The sequence below is a fragment of the Rhinichthys klamathensis genome, unplaced genomic scaffold, assembly GCF_029890125.1.
Source record: "Rhinichthys klamathensis goyatoka isolate OS25496 unplaced genomic scaffold, OSU_Roscu_1.1 h1tg000693l_1, whole genome shotgun sequence".
NCBI classification, from domain to species: Eukaryota; Metazoa; Chordata; class Actinopteri; order Cypriniformes; family Leuciscidae; genus Rhinichthys; species Rhinichthys klamathensis.
Genome location: NW_026607120.1, coordinates 1088021 through 1107500, shown reverse-complemented (window position 1 = coordinate 1107500; position 19480 = coordinate 1088021). Strand labels below are relative to the sequence as shown.

The following is a 19480-nucleotide window of genomic DNA, read 5'->3' as shown; positions in this document are numbered from 1 at the left end:
GGGATAAAATGATCTGCAGGGCTACAAATTTGAAATACTTAAGAATGAGTGTTACCATGATAAAAGAAACTGAGGCTATTTATAGAAAGTTGCCTGTGGGCGACTCTATGTGGGCTACCAGGTACGGACTCCCACGGGTACTATATTGATGCCACTGAACTACATTTATGCAACTGAACTATATTACTCAAAAAAAGAATTAAAAATGAAGAATATATTATTATTAATATGATATTGTAAGTAGTATTAATAAATGTAAGTGTTAATGTCTTTTATCACGTTGCTATTGCTGATATAAAAGTAATAAGATCAAGGTTGTGTGTGATTTTACCCCATTTTTCAATGTACCTGTGGTATTGAGTGGCTTATTGCTTTTACTATGTAATATAACCTTATGTAACTACATTTTAAGTAAAGTACACTTTAAAGGTCAAGTTTAAAGTCGGCATGAAATGGAAGTTAGTCTTTTCTTCTCTATTGTGATGTATAGCCAAGATGGCTTCTTGAAAAAGACTAAATGTAGGGCAGGAATTTTGTTAATCAGGAATTGATTGGATCATTGGATCCTTGTGGTTTACTATTGCTATGATGAGTGACAGGTTGTCCTGCCCTCACGCCAGTAAATACGTCATAAGAGAAGAGATGTCGCTGCAAGATGGATGGGAAGTTAGTTTGATTAAAGATCACAAGGGCACATTATTATTATTTAATGATTAAAATAATGATTTATAATAAATACTGCAAATAAGTATGTATAATATATATATATATATATATATATATATATATATATATATATATATATATATATATATATATATATATGAGAACGGTCAATTTTGACATTTATGGCTACTTTAATGGAATATATGGATGACTGTCTGATTCTGAGAAGGTTTGAATGCAGCAGTTTGTTTGTTCCTGCACTGCCTCTTTGTGAAGAAATGGCCTTAAAGCAAAGAAAACATTTGATGTCAAACTGCCAAAGTCTCTATGGCAGGAGTGGTACTTAAAAGAGTGACAAACGGCCAGTCGGAGTGTGTCTGTGTATGAGTGTCAGGCTGACCTTGGCTCTTGTTCTTAATAATGACTCATTTGATGGATGTTTATGAGTGACAACTCTATGATATTTACCCTTAACAGATAAACACACACTCACACAAACTCAGATCTTTAAAATAACACACACACAATATTTATCGGGTGTTGAACGATGTTGCCTCTGGTAGAAGTACTAGTGTGAGGTGTTGTTGGAGTACATCACATTGAGTTACATTATTCAGACACACACACACACACACACACACACACACGGCAGGAAGTGTGAGTATGATAGTGGAAAGAGAAAGATGAGATTGCTCACTTGCTCTGGGTTAAATCGACCACAACGAAATCTTTCTCCAGCAGAACCACCACCGCATATGGCTCCTGGACCTCTGTCAACACAAACACATCTCAACAAAATCACCATCTATGAATTCTAGACAATGACAGCACAAGAATTGATTCAATACTCTAGATTTATTACTTAATTTATATGAGAAGTAATGTAGTACAAGATTGGACCCCACTGACTTTCATTGAATGGAAAAGACAAAAAAACTGATATAAAAATGTGTTTTAATTTTTTAATTAATTATATTATGAATATTTATGTTCCACAGAAGTAAGTCATACACGTTTTCATTATAAATGATAGAATTTAAATTTTTTGGGTGAAATATCACTGTAATATGATGCTACAACTTTAGGTAAACCATTTATAATTTGATTCCCCCCAATAAGTGTAACCTTTGTGGTGCTTTTAAAAACATTTGTTTTTATTTGAGCATCTCCGCCAGCCTGACCAATGGTATGAGATCTGTTTTTACGAGCAATGGTAGACGGGTTGAGTGTTCAAGAAACCTGTTTTAAAAATCATTATTTTTGCAACTTTATTTATTCTGGTGGTGTAGAAATTACACACTTCAGCTTTAATCTTTGTGAGGGAAAACTGGTGACAAGGTGACATCTTGAAACCAAGGGGACTAAGGCATTAATTATGTTGTGTATTTGTGTGTAACAATTAAAGGGATACTCCACCCAAAAATGAAAATTCTGTCATCATTTACTCACCCTCAAGTTGTTGCAAACCTGTATGAGTTTCTTTCTTCTGCTGAACACAAAGGAAGATATTTTGAAGAACGATTGGAACTTTGGCACCATTGACTTCCATAGTATTTTTTTTTTTCTACTATGGAAGTCAATGGTGCCAAACAACCGTTTGGTTCCAATCGTTCTTCAAAGTATCTTCCTTTGTGTTCAGCAGAAGAAAGAAACTCATACAGGTTTGCAACAACTTGAGGGTGAGTAAATGATGACAGAATTGGGTGGAGTATCCCTTTAAGCTCTGGAGACACAGTGGAATCCTAATGATACATGATTCTCATGTTTTCTTTTATAAAAACTGTAAAGGTCATGAATGTACAATGTATAATGTACAATGTGTGTTGATTAGAGTGAATGAACAAGCAGAGAGTAGCAGGGAGAAAGGAAGATAAAAATGGGTAACAATTGAAATCACTTCACATTTGGTGGATGCTTGCTGTTTCTTTTCTGTTGTATTTTGGGTAACAAATTCTGTGCATGTGTACTTGACAGGGCTTTGCCTGCCAAGAGAGAGAGACTGATATGGCGACTCTGTCTTTCCCCTTGACTGAACAGAGCCAAAGATGTCACTCCTCAAACCATTTAGAATCAATTTTGATGTAGCATTTCACCTTACTGATGTCAGATTTGCAAAAACGAGTCATTCTTTTAAGCTGGTTGTTTCTAAAGATATGGAATTGATTTTCAACATTGATAATAATCATAAATGTTTCTTGAGCAGCAAATCGGCATATTAGAATGACTTCTGAGGGATCACGTGACACTGGAGTAATGATGCTGAAAATTCAGCTTTGCCATCACAGGAATAAATTACATTTTACAAAATATTCACATTGTATTGAATATTTTCATTCTATTCACATCACATCAATTGTAATCATATTTCACAATATTACTGTTTTTACTGTATTTTGGATCAAGTAAATGCAGCCTTGGTGAGCAGAAGAGACTTCTTTCTAAAACATAAAAAAATCTTTACCACTAAAACTTTTGAATGGTAGTGTATTCATACACTAATAAAGATATATATGAAATTCATAATGCAGTTAGAGCGGGAATGAAGGCTTCGTTGGGACAGCATTCTTGCAATGCACGGAGAAGAGCAATTACTCAACATTTTAAGATGAAGAGGCGCTCTTTTGGTTTTCAACTGCGATAACTAATGTACTCACTCACAGAATCAGACACTGCTGCTTTTTTATATAATTCATTTCCCGGTATGAATTATGACCACTTTGTTCATTGGTCCGTTGGGTCGGATTCAGAGTTCATTTTCAGTCGGACAGAGACCACCTCATTCAGGCAATCTCAAAGCGATTGTTTTGGTACGGATACGAGCGCGATTGCCAAGTTCATATATGCATAAACGTGCATTAATGTAATGCACCAGGGTTAGAAACAAACGTTTCAAACGAGCCAGGTGTAAAAACTTAGTTGTCGTAAAAAACGAAAAATAGTTAAAGCTGCAGTCCGCAGTTTTTCCTCTTTGTCGCCATCTCTGTTCGAAATCTGCAATTGCAGTTATTCGCGGAATTATCAACTTTACGTGAGTTGTACTTCGACACGGCACAGTGCGGATGAACACAATGTTTGAGGAGAGTGTGTGGCTGTCAGTCACCGCACCGGTGTGGATACTGGCATTCAGAATCACAGATTATTCTTTTTGGAAGTATGACCAACATAAGGATTTTCACCGGAAAATTAACAGGGGTAACATCAACTTTTGTTCTGGTTCTGACATTGCAGTAAATCGCACTGATTAAATCTAAAAATCGCTTATCATATCACGCAAAACCGAGCAAATTATACTTTGTTCTCAAATTGTTAACGTTAACAACGTCAGCATTGCGTGACTACATGTAATGTCCTTCCGATATGTATCCTTGTTTTCCCATGGTCCGGTTGCAGTCTCTTTTTTTCTGTAGCCACTCCGAAGTCCGAACGAAGTCTTTTGCATTTTACAACGGGTGAGTCTCCAGTTGTTACTGGTGATTGTCGTTTGAACCAGTGCTTTAAGTGGGCCGGTACGCGCCGGTACTCAATACCGCCACTTCCAAATATAGCTCTTGAGCGTACCGCCACCTCTCCGTACGCCCAGAACGTGCTTTTAGCGTACCGGTACGCTCATTTGCACATCTCTTTTAATCCTTTGGCTGCGCTGCCGCTTTTCAGAGCGCCCTTCACAATGCACGCTTCCTAATTCAGCCCACCGGGAGCAGAGACTACATTACCCATACACCCCTGAGTTTTAAAAAGTGAAAAGCGCATGCGTCGCTTTTGCCGCTGTCAGTGTCAACTCAACGTGGTCCGGAGAGGGTGTGTGAAACGCGCAACCATAGCTGCTCGGTTAAAATACAAATACAATGAACACTTAATATGCTCTCCTGGCTTCAGACTCTGAGTAGTAAAAGAATAAGGTCAGAATCAGAGGACTCGCTGGCTGTAAAATGATTTGTACAGTATTTCTCATTTTTCATTTGGTGTAGTGTGATTGTATTTTGCTGAATCTGCTTTTGTATATTTTTCAGGGGTAAAGAAATGAACCATCTTCAAGACTCATGTTTATGTTCTACTGTTCTATAGTTATGCTATTATGTTTTATAATTTATTTTATGTACATTTTGTTCAAAATTTTTTCAATACCCTTTTGCACATTTTATTTATGTTCAGTAGCTCTTTCTACAGTAGCTCTTTCTAAGGGTATTTTTTCAATACCCTTTTGCACATTTTATTTATGTTCAGTAGCTCTTTCTACAGTAGCTCTTTCTAAGGGTATTTTTTCAATACCCTTTTGCACATTTTATTTATGGTCAGTAGCTCTTTCTAGCTCAAGCAAATCCACAAACTAATAAAAGGATTTATTATTTTTTATAAGGTCGTCTGTTGACTGCTGTATATAAAACCCCTTCAATATAGTTGTTGTTGCCTCAGGGGAGGAGGGGAGTCAGCAAAAAAAAAAAAAAAAAATAATAATAATAGAGTACCGGCACCTCTTTTGGGCCACTTAAAGCACTGGTTTGAACCTTTCTGGATCCGGCATCAAATTGATAAGTTTAATTATATCAAGTTCTGTGAGAAAAGGCTATAAATCTCCACCTCCAGCATCCTCACACGCAATATAGCCTACTAGCCGAGACTCCTCCTTTATGTGTACAGATGTGACGTAATGACGCAAAGACATGCTCGAATTTCCCGTGGAAATCCACCAGTACCACTGGAATTAAAAACATTATTCCAAGCTTACCGCTTTGAATCGAGCTAAGGCAAGCAGATAGTTTTGAACACTGGCTGGTTATGTATTTTCTCAAATATGTATTTTGGATAATTTTTAACCCAAAAAAAGCTACGGACTGCAGCTTTAAGGTGATGACATCAAACTGGAACACATGCATAAAATTAGATGAAATACAACTAAAACTTAATAAAAGCTAAAACAGTATAATTAATAGTATTTAAATAAAGACATATTTCAAAATAAGAAAGATTTCAAAAGTAGAAGAACTGGAACTCTACTTTGTGATGATACAAACTAATGTGTGAATCAGATGTTTGAACTGATTTATTAGAAACGGTCAGAATGAATCAATTGATTCACTTAAATTAATCTCCTCTCCACTCTCTTTTAACAACAATGATTAGGTCTACAATGAGACAAAGAACAAAAACTTAAGTTTACTCAGTCCAATGAAATGTTCCACCAAGAACAAGACAACTGATATGGAAGACAGGAGACTGAAGCGCTCAGCATACTCACCGTTGAGATAGGGAGTGTCACAGAGCACCATGAAGTCCACTATTGGATAGTCCATCTCTAACACTGTGATGGCTTTGCCATGCATGATGGTTAAGGTGGGTCTCCGTCCTGCCTTATCATACGAAAGTCCTCCGGAAAAGATTACAAAGGCTTCACTACTGGAAGACAGAAAAATAAAAAAGTGTAAATGGAAAACCTCATTTTGTCTGTCTGAAATTATTTCTTCATCATGTCAAGACCCATAGCTTCTATCTTATTGGATGGAGACTTTTATGCCACACAAAACAACCTTGCTTTGACTTCGAAGGTCCTCTCAATACGTTGCATTGTTTCAATTTAAAGTCTTATTCACAACCCTGAAATATTACAGCCCGTTCTCATCCCAAAGCGTAATATATTGACTCTTTTGACAAAGCGTCTATATCCAACGCACATGGCACCCTTTAGCGTCATATGAGACGCAGATATATGGCGCCTCCTAGTGGTCTAACCCTAACACTACCCCAGACCTAAACCTACCCAAAACCGAAGCGTGTTATATTGACGCTAAAGGGTACCATGTGTATGGAGCCAGATCAGACTCATTAATAATTCACGCAAAAAATACGATTCACACATGCGTAGACAATTTCACATGCGTGAAACCTAATTCACGTACACACACAAAAAATTCACGTGCGTGAAAAAAAAAAAATTTCACAAAAAGCAATTCACATGCGCAAAATAAAATTATATATTCATAAAATACATTTCACAAATGCAAAACACAATTCGTAGATATACAACTGTGCACAAAAACCTTTGAATCTTTAAAATGTACGAGTGTGTCCTTGAATTTGAATGTGCAAATCGTCATTCACGTACGAATCGCCTTGGATGTGTGTGTGTGTATTTTTGAGACTTTCCTGGCAGCGCTTACTCGTAAAACAGAGCAGTCGTACTCTTCAGCCAATCAGATTTAAGCTCATCAATCGACCAATCAGAATCACATGAGGGCGGGCCTACCTGCATGTTACGTCATCAGCTTTCGACCAGTTCATGGCTGAGCAGAGGTAAGTGCAGTTAATCGTTCATTTCGGTGTTAACTGAAGTTAAAGAAGCTTGAGATCAGTTGATGCAATAGTTTATTAACTGCTGTTTAGTCCACATGTGAACATAAACATTTATTTTTAGTATTGATGGATTTTCATGTCCTGTCCACCACACATTCAACTGATGATAATGTATGTAATGACGTGCATATATAGGAGACATGTTTTGTTTTAAGCATCATATATTATGTAGTTTTATTGTTTCAGATTTCCGAGACAGATGATGTATGAAGTTGCAGACAACCAGTACTGTGATCTTACCATTCCTACTGTAAATCTTTGAAAACAGTCCTGTTGCAAGCCATCCATTTTGACAGTTGTTTCAACAAGAGGTTGAAAGTGATGCATTGTTACTGTATTCATTTGTCTCCTGCGGACTATATGTACACGCTCTAGGAATACAGCCCTGCTATGCATGCATTATTAAATGTTCTTGTCAGAATGAAAAGATTCAAAGACATAGTTCAATTTGATGTACACGTTTTATTAATTTTAACGTTTCCGAAATTCTTTGGGAATAAAATATATATAAAATGACTTGATCATGATTAATGTTCCTGTTACATATGAAGATCATGAACATTCAGTACAGAGAAATATACATCTCTTCCAGAGTTGTGAGATCCAGTCAGAGTCTTGCTTTTAAAGTATATAAATATAAGTGCAATACATCAAGTGAAAAGTGAACAAATGAATTGTGTTCAATCCAGTCATCAGTAGACCTCTCTGTTAGGACATATCAGATTTTGTCCTGATATTTAAAATAGTAAAAACCTATAGTACGAGAGGTGCAGACAGAGGACGTGGGAAATTAAGTGATGGTATTTGAATAGAGTTTACTGAGTAATCTTAGTCGCATAATCTTAATTGCCTCTCTATGATAAGTACCTTTGTCTTATCAGCACAAAATCAGATTTGCCTATTTTACTAAGCAAAGTAAAATTAATGCTTCACAATATTGTCCTGTGAGACCTTAAGATGACAATAAAAAACCTTATTTAAAAACCTTAAGATGACAATACAGCACAAAACATAAGGAAATGCATGTTGAATATTGGTAACACTACAATATGGTACAATAACATTACTTAATGTATATTAACTAACCATGAGCAATACATTTGTTGCGGTGTTTGATATGAAGAGGTCTTTTCCAAAACGCGATAAACGCCATTTTTAAAAAAAATGAGTTTGTCATGTCATTTTGCTGTGCACTGAACCTATTCACTGCTCCATCAACATTTCATGCCAAATCGCTATATTTCCTTGTTTAAAATGTACTACAAGATGCAGTTTCTTTCCAAAACGCGATAAGCGCCAAACCTATTTTTAGCCTAAACGCGATAAATCCTCTCGACTAATCAGAATTCGGTGAACGTTCTACGCAATCCAACAGGGTGGCGCTCTGAACAGAGGTTTGTTTATGTTCATTTATTCCTCAAAATGAGTGAGTTTTCTAGTCGACTAGTAGTAGTTCATTTAAGTTTAATCACATATTTATATTGATTTAATTATTTAAATATGGGAGAGAAACCATAATGAGCATTTTTTTTATTGCCTATTCCGCATCTCACGCATAAAGCTTGCCACAAAGAACCGACAAAAGTAATGATTAGGCCTATGCATGAAACATTTGAATTGTTTATTTTTTAATTAGTGTTTTCTGTCAGATATAGCTGCAAGGATAAAGTTGACTATGCTTCGCAGTAGTGAACGCGTCTATAGAGAGAAATGCACACTTTGTATTAGCCTACATACGCAGAGAGTAGCCAATTTCTTTTCGTTTTTATTGTTTTGTTTAAATGTAGACATTTCAAGCTTTTTATAGATATACTTCTCAGGATTGTGAGGCAAGTATCGCTGTGTTTCGGTCAATTTATGTGATGCTCTCCAGATCACGCGCGGGCGCTTCCGTGTCCTGATTATATGTCTGCTATATTCGCTTCTTATTTATTTATTATTAATCCAGTCAATTTGTTGATGAAACATTGATTAAAATGAAGATACAATTTATACAAAACGAAATTCACTTTAAAGAAAGGCTTTCTACTAAACAAAACTTAATAAGTGGTCAAAATCATGTCTGACCCATTCCAAATGTTTTCCGATATATTGGTCATCTTATGATCCTATCATACTCATCTCATGCGGTTCCCTTTTCATATAATCAACATATATGAAATAAAAAAAATAACAATAGCCTATATTATTAAACATAAATATGAAACGTATGTTTAAGTTTTTTTTTAAAAACTCTTTTTAAAAAGATTTTTTATATGTAAGCGTCACGCCGCTCCGCTTTGTTCACATGCTGTGTAGCCTATACAAGCATGTGTGTGTGTGGTGGAGGGGTGCCCATCACTACTTTTGAATATCGTTATCATTGTTAAATATTTTTAATAATTCTTTTTTTTTACGCATATGTAGTGGACAAATTGGTCCTACTTGTTACAGGTTTGACACTTTACTAAAAATTACTCTGAATCTATTACTAAATAACTTATTGAATAGCTATTGATATCATTACTATTTTCAGGTTCTGCACCAAATGACTTCTAGCCTAAATGTGTTACTAAATTTAATTTATAGTAATTTATAGTATGAGCCCCTGATTATATGTTACATGCTCTCGTTTTTTTTTTTTTAAAGACAAACCATACAGTTTTGGAAAAAAATTATGGTTTTATAGCGTTTTGGGAAAAAAAAAAAATTAACTTTTCATTTATCATAAACAATATTGTTGTTTGATTTAATAATCATTGTTCAACATGTTCAGACGGAGCCAATAAAACATTTTAACAGGATAAATTGAATATTCACAAAATGTGTGGGTCTAGGTAAAAAATGTCATTTTCCTGAAAACTATTGGAATGGATTTATAGCGTTTTGGAAAAGAACTCCTCCTTTGTTAACGTTAGTTAAAAATATAGCTGTTTATTGTTACTTTACAGTGCATTAACTAATGTTAACAAGATTTTAATTAAGTATTAGTAAATGCTGAAATTAACATTAACAAAAAATAATTAAAGGCTGTTTACGTGCAGTTCATTATTAGTTCATGTTAACTAATGAAACGTTATAGTAAAGTGTTACCAATTAAGACATAAAAACAAAAGTATAAAAGAGAATAAAGAAACAACATGGATTAAGATGTTTGTGACTGCTATCCAGATGTCACACCAAAGGTGAGTAATCCTGAAAAATGCAGGGAAACAAGTGTTAATAATAATTTAACAACATACACAAATAGCAAATAAACACTGGGTGCTCATTAAATAGGTCTATTCACCATTATAAGAACAATCTTGATGAGGCCAGTGCTGAGAGAGCTAGGGTGGGTAGGTATTGACCACAGATGATTGTTTTGCAATCATTAGCGTGATGATTGTAGCTGAGAGCTGTCTAAAATACAACAAAACAAGCATCATCCTTCTTCATTTTTGACACGATATGGGACATCTGATTACAACAACACTTGCTTACATCAGATAATAGTTCATAAACTATTGCTTCAACTGATCTCTAACTTCAGTTAACACCGAAATGAACGATTAACTGCACTTACCTCTGCTCAGCCATGAACTGGTCGAAAGCTGATGACGTAACATGCAGGTAGGCCCGCCCTCATGTGATTCTGATTGGTCGATTGATAAGCTTAAATCTGATTGGCTGAAGAGTACGACTGCTCTGTTTTACGAGTAAGCGCTGCCAGGAAAGTCTCAAAAATACACACACACACATCCAAGGCGATTCGTACGTGAATGACGATTTGCACATTCAAATTCAAGGACACACTCGTACATTTTAAAGATTCAAAGGTTTTTGTGCACAGTTGTATATCTACGAATTGTGTTTTGCATTTGTGAAATGTATTTTATGAATATATAATTTTATTTTGCGCATGTGAATTGCTTTTTGTGAATATGTTTTTTTTTCACGCACGTGAATTTTTTTTGTGTGTACGTGAATTAGGTTTCACGCATGTGAAATTGTCTACGCATGTGTGAATCGTATTTTTTGCGTGAATTATTAATGAGTCTGATCTGGCTCCATACATGTGCGTTGGATATAGACGCTTTGTCAAAAGAGTCAATATATTACGCTTTGGGATGAGAATGCGTGAATATTAATACAAAATAGGAAGAAACAAAAGGGGGAAAACAACATTACAGCCAAACTAATTTAAAATATCATTAAAACTGAGGCGGCCACTTATGACCACTTCTTTGAACACAGCATAGGGGTGGGGAAAAAACAATCAAAGATGGAAGTTTCTTCAAATTATGTTTTGCTGCTCATCTCCCGAGGAAAACAGGCTTTATAAAAACAGGCAGTAAACTTGAATTGTTTTGTGACAAGATAAAACAGCAGTAATGGTTCTTGAGTGGCACATCTATCGCAAGCAGGATTAAATTAATCATTCGCTGTATTTTGTGTTGCATTCCATTTATCCTTGGAGGAGGGAAATTCCTGGTCCCCAGTAGGAACTTTTAACTGGAACGCACCCCTCAAGTTAGAGTAGAGACTGGGAAACTCTGGGGAACCACAACAACCCCCCGACTTCAGAATCCAATATGACTGCTTAGCACATCAACCAAACAGTAGTAACATATTGTTTTCCGACCTGTCTACTGTCATTCCAGTCCCCGACAACATTATTTCGAGGTAAATGGAATGAACCATTAGTCTCAGAGTGGAACCGTCAGGGCCCAGGCTGTCAGAGAGGGTCTAAACTATTGTAAAAATATATATATTTACAAACTTCTAAATGATAGTTTAAAAAGTAAAAACTTTTTTAATAAAAAGCCATCCATTCTAATGTTATTTCAGGAATTCATAAATTGACAATAAACATCTCAATCTTTTTGAGGAAATAAACCCTTCAAATCTCCCTATTCAGTTTGTGTTGTGTTGCGTAGACGCCCATTTTCTCCCTATTAGGATTTGTCCTCCAAATGCTTTCAGTTCTGTGATTGGTGGTCCAGCTATGAAATTACAGAGGGCCAAGCAATAGCAAATAAATGAGAGACTAACTGACCAATCATAGCGTCCCTCTAAATGGGTGGGGCTTGTTATCACTAACTTTAAGACAAGTTCCGCCCGCTGTGGGGAAAAACACTGATAAAATAGCTAGCGCTATTCGCTATGGAAAATGCAAGAAATGTTGGCGAGTCCCCAAATCATAAGTTTATTACGGTCTGTTCCAAACATTTAATAGGCAAATGAGCCAGTCTAATGATATTATTTATTATCAACATTGCTTGTTTGTGGTGGTGGATTCCAAAATGCCACGATCGCTGTTTACAGTCTATGACGCAGAAGTGTCTGTCACTAATTTGCTTTGGTCTGAGTGGTGTCATGATTCATCGGCTTACATTAAATTTTGTTGGTTTTGTGTCATGTTTTTCAACCCGACCAGTTGTCACCATATTCCGCTAAACTGCACACACCGATTGTGTGATGATACAATTATTTGTAATGAGGATTTGCATTTAATTACATTGTTTTATTTTGGTAATAACTCTCAAACTCACTGTGCTGATTGATTGTTGCATTTCTTATCAAAGGTAACTTGTGCAGTACTATAGAAGAGGACACGGTAAGCTAGGCTGATTTTAGGCTGATGGGTGAGGGGGTCAAGGCTCAAGAGTCACAGTTTGCTACTGGTGTGACTTTTTTGTGTGTTCTCTTACCTGTTTCTGGAGGTCTTGTATTCGACCTTGAGAATGGGTTTACATGACTCTTTTCTACCGTCTCTCTGAGTCTTGCCTGAAAAAAACAACAACAAAAAAACAGACAAAGTGGTAAGTTTTAAATGCATCACATTTTCACCTAAACCTTTCTTACGTTTATGTCTAGAACTTTCTGATTAATAAACACAATTCCCAGTGCGAGTGTGATCATCTTTATATAACCACTGAGCTCAAGGCCAGGACCCCAAACATAGCAGCAAAGATTGAGAGTGAATCACTTATTTCCTGTCAAATCAAACTTGCACACACACACACACACACACACACACACACACAGCGAACCCACACACTGAATCATCCTCCATAATGAACACACCTGGTGAGGGGGTGTTTTTGCTGACAACGTCAGAGTCAGATTTCACTAATAGATGGTGAGTCATGGAAGATGGGGTCTTTAACTGTCCCTGTGGGTTTACATAGCTATACTTTGGGATCAAAATGTGGCCCCAGAAGTGAGCCAAGCCTGACAAAACCTCATTTTTGGGACAAATTTGTTGAGGACATCCTTATTTGGTAAAACAATTAATTAATAAAAAAAAATTTAATCTACAAATGAAAAAAAGTCTTGTTTTAACTCCTTCCCAACCATTGACGGAATTTTCCATCATTTATGAAACAACGGATCCCTGCCATTGCAGGAATTTTCTGCCAATCCATGTTTTCTCTGCTATGCGGCAAGGGGCATTGTAGTCTTTGACAAAAACACGATTTTTGTTTCAAAACATTGCTTTTTTTAATGAAACTTACCGACATTCAATTGTTGATAAAAAGAATGCATTAAGCTATGATAAAATGTTTTTTTTTGTTGTTTTTTTTTAAAGCAGAGGCTCTGTTCTTTCTTTTAATATATTGAATATTCAGATATTCATACAACAGAATATTCTGGGGATCATTAAAGTTTTGTGAAAATGATCAAAAATGCTAGAGGTGGCTGGCGGGGAAAGAGTTAAAGGTTATTTTGGGTGTGGGTTAAGGTTAGTATGTTGTAAATATAAATGGCTTTATATACATGCAGTAAAAGTCAAGTCAAGTCACCTTTATATATATTGCACTTTATACAATACAGATTGTTTGTAAGTCTATGTAAGTCTATGGTATGTCCTCATTAGGTATATAGGATATAAAGCAAAGGATAATACACAAGCAACATTTTTTTCTAACTAAAATATCACATATTATCCTATAGCGAAAATGCAACTGAAACCGTAATTGTGAATTGTAATCATTTTAAACACCATAAAAATGATCATATGGCTTTTTTATTTGTCCAGGCCTATTCATTTCTGTAAAAAAATAAAAACATTAAAAATATAATTTATACAGAGCATGACTGTAATTTTGACATGTTTCAGCATTGTTTCAGTAAAAATTCATAAATATTCAACTATCCTTAAATTTAATGAAGCTCATTAAAAGGTTTAAATGTTTATTTTAAACAACAGTGAACCCGCTTTGAATAAGATTATTATTAATATGTGAAAAAAAAAACATGATTTATGTGTGTACCCACCATGAGGGAAGGTGACTTGAAAAGGTTTGGCTGTGTTTCTCAAATTCCACATGCTCAGACTGCCGTCCGAATGACTGCACATGAACTGCCGCCCCTCGTGATGCCAGCTTACTGAGTGAATGGCCTGACAGAGAGAATAGAGAAGCGAGCAGGATTGCATTAACACACATTTAAAATTATGCCCAGATTATACTACAACTCATTTATTTCATATTGTTAATTTGTGGCCTTTGTGAGAGGACAGGAAATAAGGACGAAAAGAAAAAGAATGTGATCACAAGTGATAAAAAAGGAGGTTTAGAAATAAACCTCTAAGAACTGCATAGTATGTGTATGTGTGTGTGTGTGTGTGTGTGTGTGTGTGTGTGTGTGTGTGTATATATATATATATATATATATATATATATATATATATATATATATTTATATATAAGTGGAACAAGTTATATAATAATGTGAACAGTTCTTCTTGAGCACCAAATGATTAGAATGATTTTTGAAGGATCATGTAGAAGACTGGAGTAATGATGCTGAAAATTCAGCTTTGCATCACAGGAATAAATTACATTTTAAAATATGTTAGGATAGAAAACAGTTATTTCAAGTTGTAATAATGTTTCACAATATTATGTTTTTACTGTATTTTTTTATCAAATCAGTGAACATCAGTGAACATAAGAGACTTCTGTCAAAAACAATAAAAAAAATCTTAACAGAGAAAACAGTCAGAGAAGTGAAAAGAGGGAGAACGAAATGTGTGCATCCTCAATTTGGCTCCAGAAATTAGAGAACTGAAGACATGACTAATAGTTCCTGCTTGTGAAAGTCTCTCTCTCTCTCTCTCTCTCTCTCTCTCTCTCTGACCTTCATCCATCTAAGAGTCAATAATCCGATATCAGTAATTACTCCACCATCAAAGCAGCCTGATCTCCACTCATCTACTCGCTAATGTCACACAGTAAATAATAAGTGAAATGATATTGGCACAGTCAGATTTATTTGATGTTAGTTGGGAGTGTGTATGAAAGGGGTTTAAAGTGTTTGAGGGTGATGTTTAGTATACTTTAAATGAATGAGAGGGAAAGAGATTTTTGTACCTTTCCAAATCTAATCCATTTCCTTTCAACATTAAATAACAATGTCCTTTTGTGTCTTTTGTCTCATTCCCAGTAACTCGCTTCTTTCCTCACTCTCTCGTTCAAAAAGCTTTCTATTTAAAGTACATTTTTCCACACACGTGTGCATTCCAGGCGGGCATCTAAAGCAGCAATTAGCAGACCCTAGACATTTCCATTTACCCACTCTGACAAACGCTTGCCGAGCGACGGTGCCTGAGATTCCCTCCGCACAGGCAGCGCTGACAGATGATCAGAGGGTGCCGTCACCCAACTGAAACCCGCAGTAAAGGGTTGGAAGGAGAAAAGGGCGAGTTTTTGGAAGGTTTTGTGCGTGCCGCTGTGAGCCAAGGGGCGCTGTGATTGAAACATGTTTTGGAAGGATGAATGCGAGCAGCTGGCTGCAGGAGGCAGTTCCCGTTACAAAAGGAAGATAAAGTTGTGTGCCAAGCAGTGATTATGCTAAACACATCCACATGGCACAAGGGGGGAAATTAAATCAGAAAAGTGACTTGTGCTCAGTGTTGTTGTAAATCAACAACAATGTGGGGGGAAAAATGAGCAGATGAGCCAAGTGCTTCGTCCCAAAAGTAAATTTACTTGGACAATGGAAAGAGAGAGAGACGTCATTTTTTATTTATATAGCCTTGTTGTTCTCCAATTTATTTTTGTTTGTCTTGTTTTTGGCTGAGGGCTGGATTATAACAAGATGATAAACCGGAGCTTGTGGGTCACAGATGCGCGCACACACACAGAGAGACTGAGACACAAAAAATAATATGAATGTAAAAATCAAACAGAGTATGTGTGTACTGTATGTACATACACAAACACTGTATGTACTGTAAAAGCTTTATGAAATTATATAGAAAAACATTATTTATATACTGTATAGAACTATTTCTTGTAGAGGCCGTGATACATGTTTTTCAGGATTCTTTGATGAATAGAAAGTTATATAAAAAAGCTGAATAATAAATGCCATCACACGATCACAGGAATAAAATTACATTTTAAATTGTAATAATATTTCACAATATTATATGAAACTTCCAAAATCTTTTTTAAAAATCTTACCAACCCCAAACATTTGAACAGTAGTGTACATATTATAATCTATTATTATGGATGTTTTATGCAAAAAAGAAGTGACAAACACTTGACACTCACCTCATCATAGTATATCCTGAAGTCAGCTCTTTTGACCCTCAGGTCCCACATTACTATTGTACCGCTCTCAAAACCTATCAGCAACTGAGGGACACACACAGAGGAGAGAGAGAGAGAAAGCAGGAGTCTATAAATCCCAAATGGATGGCAATAAATAGTGGAAACAGAGCTGTGTTACAAATGTCAAGAGCTTTTTGGCTGTTTTGGTTTAGAACAGAACTGACACACTGGTCATTGGGCATATGCAGAGGCGTAGCAGCCATTATAAAAGTGGGGGGGACAAAATGGTGTGGTGATGTGACCCAAAGGTCAGTCCTTCCAGAAAAATGCGGAGTTTTTTTGTGATTGTTGCGGGCAAAAATCCTTGATTATGCGGCGATGGAATATGCAGGATATTTGCAATTTTATGTGATGAAATTGCGGGAACTTGCAAAAACTGCGGTTTGATGAAAAAGAGAGAAAAAGTGATTCCCCAACACCCTGTTCTCACTAGGCTACTACCTTAATGTAAAGAGCTATTTCTTATTACTTCCTATGATAAGCAAACATACTACATCACAGAAAGTGCTGGAATATTTAATCTTGTTTTATTTCAGACCTTAATAAACACATGGCTCAAACTTACAAAACATTGATGAGTCAAACAAGTTCTGTAGCTTTACAAAAGGAATATGCAACAACTTCTGTAAAAATGAATAAATAAAATATGAAAAAAATGTTTCCTGTTTTACAGTTTTTTTTCTTCAATGATGTTCATGTCGCGTAATTACGTCACTTCATAACGTTCCCATGGCAACAGAGGGAAACGGCTGCTCTCGTGTGAAGCAAACGCAACATTTTTCAACTTTCTGCTAAGATATATGTGACTTCTTTTTGCAACAAAAATGCGGGGATTATGAAATCATACAAGCCCCGCATATTTTGCGTGGAAATCGGCAATTTATACGGCAAAAGTGCGGCGTATTTGAAAAAATGCCCCCGCATAAATATGCGGACTTTGGCTGATTATTGAATCATGCGATCGCATAATCGCGTTTTTCTGGAGGGACTGAAAGGTGATGTTCATAATAATAAATTCTAGATGGAATAGCAATTGGCATTTTACAGCACCCTAGTGCCAATTTTGGGAACATGCCATGGTAGTTTACAGCAACCTATTTTTGTGAAATCATACTCGAAATAAAAAAATATTGCAGGACTTGGGACTTTCAGACAACTGTGGACATACACTTTATTTTTATGAAATAAAGATATTTTATGATATTTACAATATTTCAGTTAAACTAAAACTACACTTGAACAATAACTTTTATCTTACTTCTTAACAGTTGGACCAAAAAAAAAGTGTTCAATGAGTACAGAACAGATTACATCTAGCCTACAGTAATTTTATACAACAGACATTTTATAAAAATATATCAATAAAACCTAAATCAATGTATTCGGTATTGGACATCAATTTAACATTGACATGTTGAATTTACATTGAATTTTGGTCACCCGACGTCGCAACCAAAATTTAACCAAATATCAACGTCTTATGACGTTGTGTGCCTGCTGGGAATAATCTGTTATGTCTCATTTAACAGACGCCTTTATCCAAAGCAACAAGTAGGAGAGCATTTAACACACACTCGGCACAATCCGGCGCGACGTGAACCCATACGGGTTCTGTTGTCTTACACGTCTTACAGCGTTACAGTAGGTTAATTCATAACAAGGAAACTTTACGTGTGATTCATGTCATCGCGACATACTGTAACAGTGTGTGTTTGAAAAAAATGATGTAGTCCTCAGCTTTTTTTCTGGGGTGCATTAGACGGCCAAACAGCAAAGCGACTAAACAAACACGAAAATTCGCAAGAGCAACAAAAGATTTGAAGCTCATGGCAGACGCGCCCAATAGATGCTTCGCGCTGTGATTGGCTGAATGTTAGCTCACTCAAGTCTAAGTAACAAATCAGAGAACACATATTGGCGCTGAGTAAAAAAAAAAATGCGGGGGACAGAATCACCTGTTTCTAAAAGTGGGGGGGACGTGTCCCCCCCGTCCCCCCCGGTTGCTACGCCCCTGGGCATATGTATTATTTAACTGGACATGAAGGAGCAAGTGCAGATCAAAACAGACCCTTGCTTGATACTGGGAATCCTCTCGCTGTCACAAACATTGGCAGAATGTGTGTTGGACAAAAATACTTAATTTCAGAATTGGTTCCCTCTCAGTTCATGAGTGTGAATTTGAATTTAATTAGCAACACCTTACAAGAAGTTGAATTGGAGTTTGAATTGGAATGAAAGGAAAATAAATGTCATCACATTTTAACAGTTCTTCCTTTAATTCAAATTCAGATTCAAATTCTGCATCCTATCAATCAGACATTGTACTGTCTCCACCTCTAATATTGTCTGTACTACAGCATATTTTCTGTTTTGTATCCTTTTCCAAAACCTTTTCCAAACCCCCAAGCTCGTCCGTATCAATTCCCACAATGCATTTGATCTTCTGTGACTACAGCAGCATGTAACCACAGCGATTTTCTCCAATTCTTTTCTTGGAAGATGACCTTGCAGTACCCACTCCAAAATGCCATGCCTCCTCCTGGAGATGGCAGATCAGGAAATGCTTTAAAGGAATAGTTAACCCAGAAATTAACATTTCATCACTCACCTGTATGTCGTTCTATCCCTGTATTATGTTCATCTTGTCTTATTAGGGCTGGGCGGTATGACGGTATATATCGTTACCGCGGTAGAAAATGTCAACCGTAACAGATTTTTTTTTTCCGTGTATACCGCGAAATGCAAATAAGTGGGCGTGGTTAACTCGCGTGCAACGTGCGTGAGACTGAAACACTGAGAATTGTAAAAAGAAACACGGAGAAAGCAGATCAAGAGGATCCACAAAGGAATTACATTTTCTAAAGGGTTGTTGTTGTTAA

General features: G+C 36.2%; 1 protein-coding gene across 19 annotated transcripts in view; it reads right to left on the bottom strand.

Annotated features, from left to right (window-relative positions):
• The window catches only part of stxbp5l (syntaxin binding protein 5L), a 207934-nt gene that overhangs the window by 61876 nt on the left and 126578 nt on the right, over positions 1–19480 (bottom strand). For 13 of the 19 annotated variants that reach the window (XM_056242082.1, XM_056242087.1, XM_056242084.1 and 10 more), the window contains exons 7-11: positions 16542–16625; positions 14257–14380; positions 12687–12762; positions 5903–6060; positions 1364–1436 (exon numbers count right to left, since the gene is read on the bottom strand). In XM_056242082.1, coding sequence (XP_056098057.1) covers positions 1364–1436; positions 5903–6060; positions 12687–12762; positions 14257–14380; positions 16542–16625 — 515 coding nt within the window. The remainder of the gene's footprint in view (positions 1–1363; positions 1437–5902; positions 6061–12686; positions 12763–14256; positions 14381–16541; positions 16626–19480) is intronic. The other 6 variants (XM_056242083.1, XM_056242092.1, XM_056242086.1 and 3 more) reach the window with 1 other exon arrangement.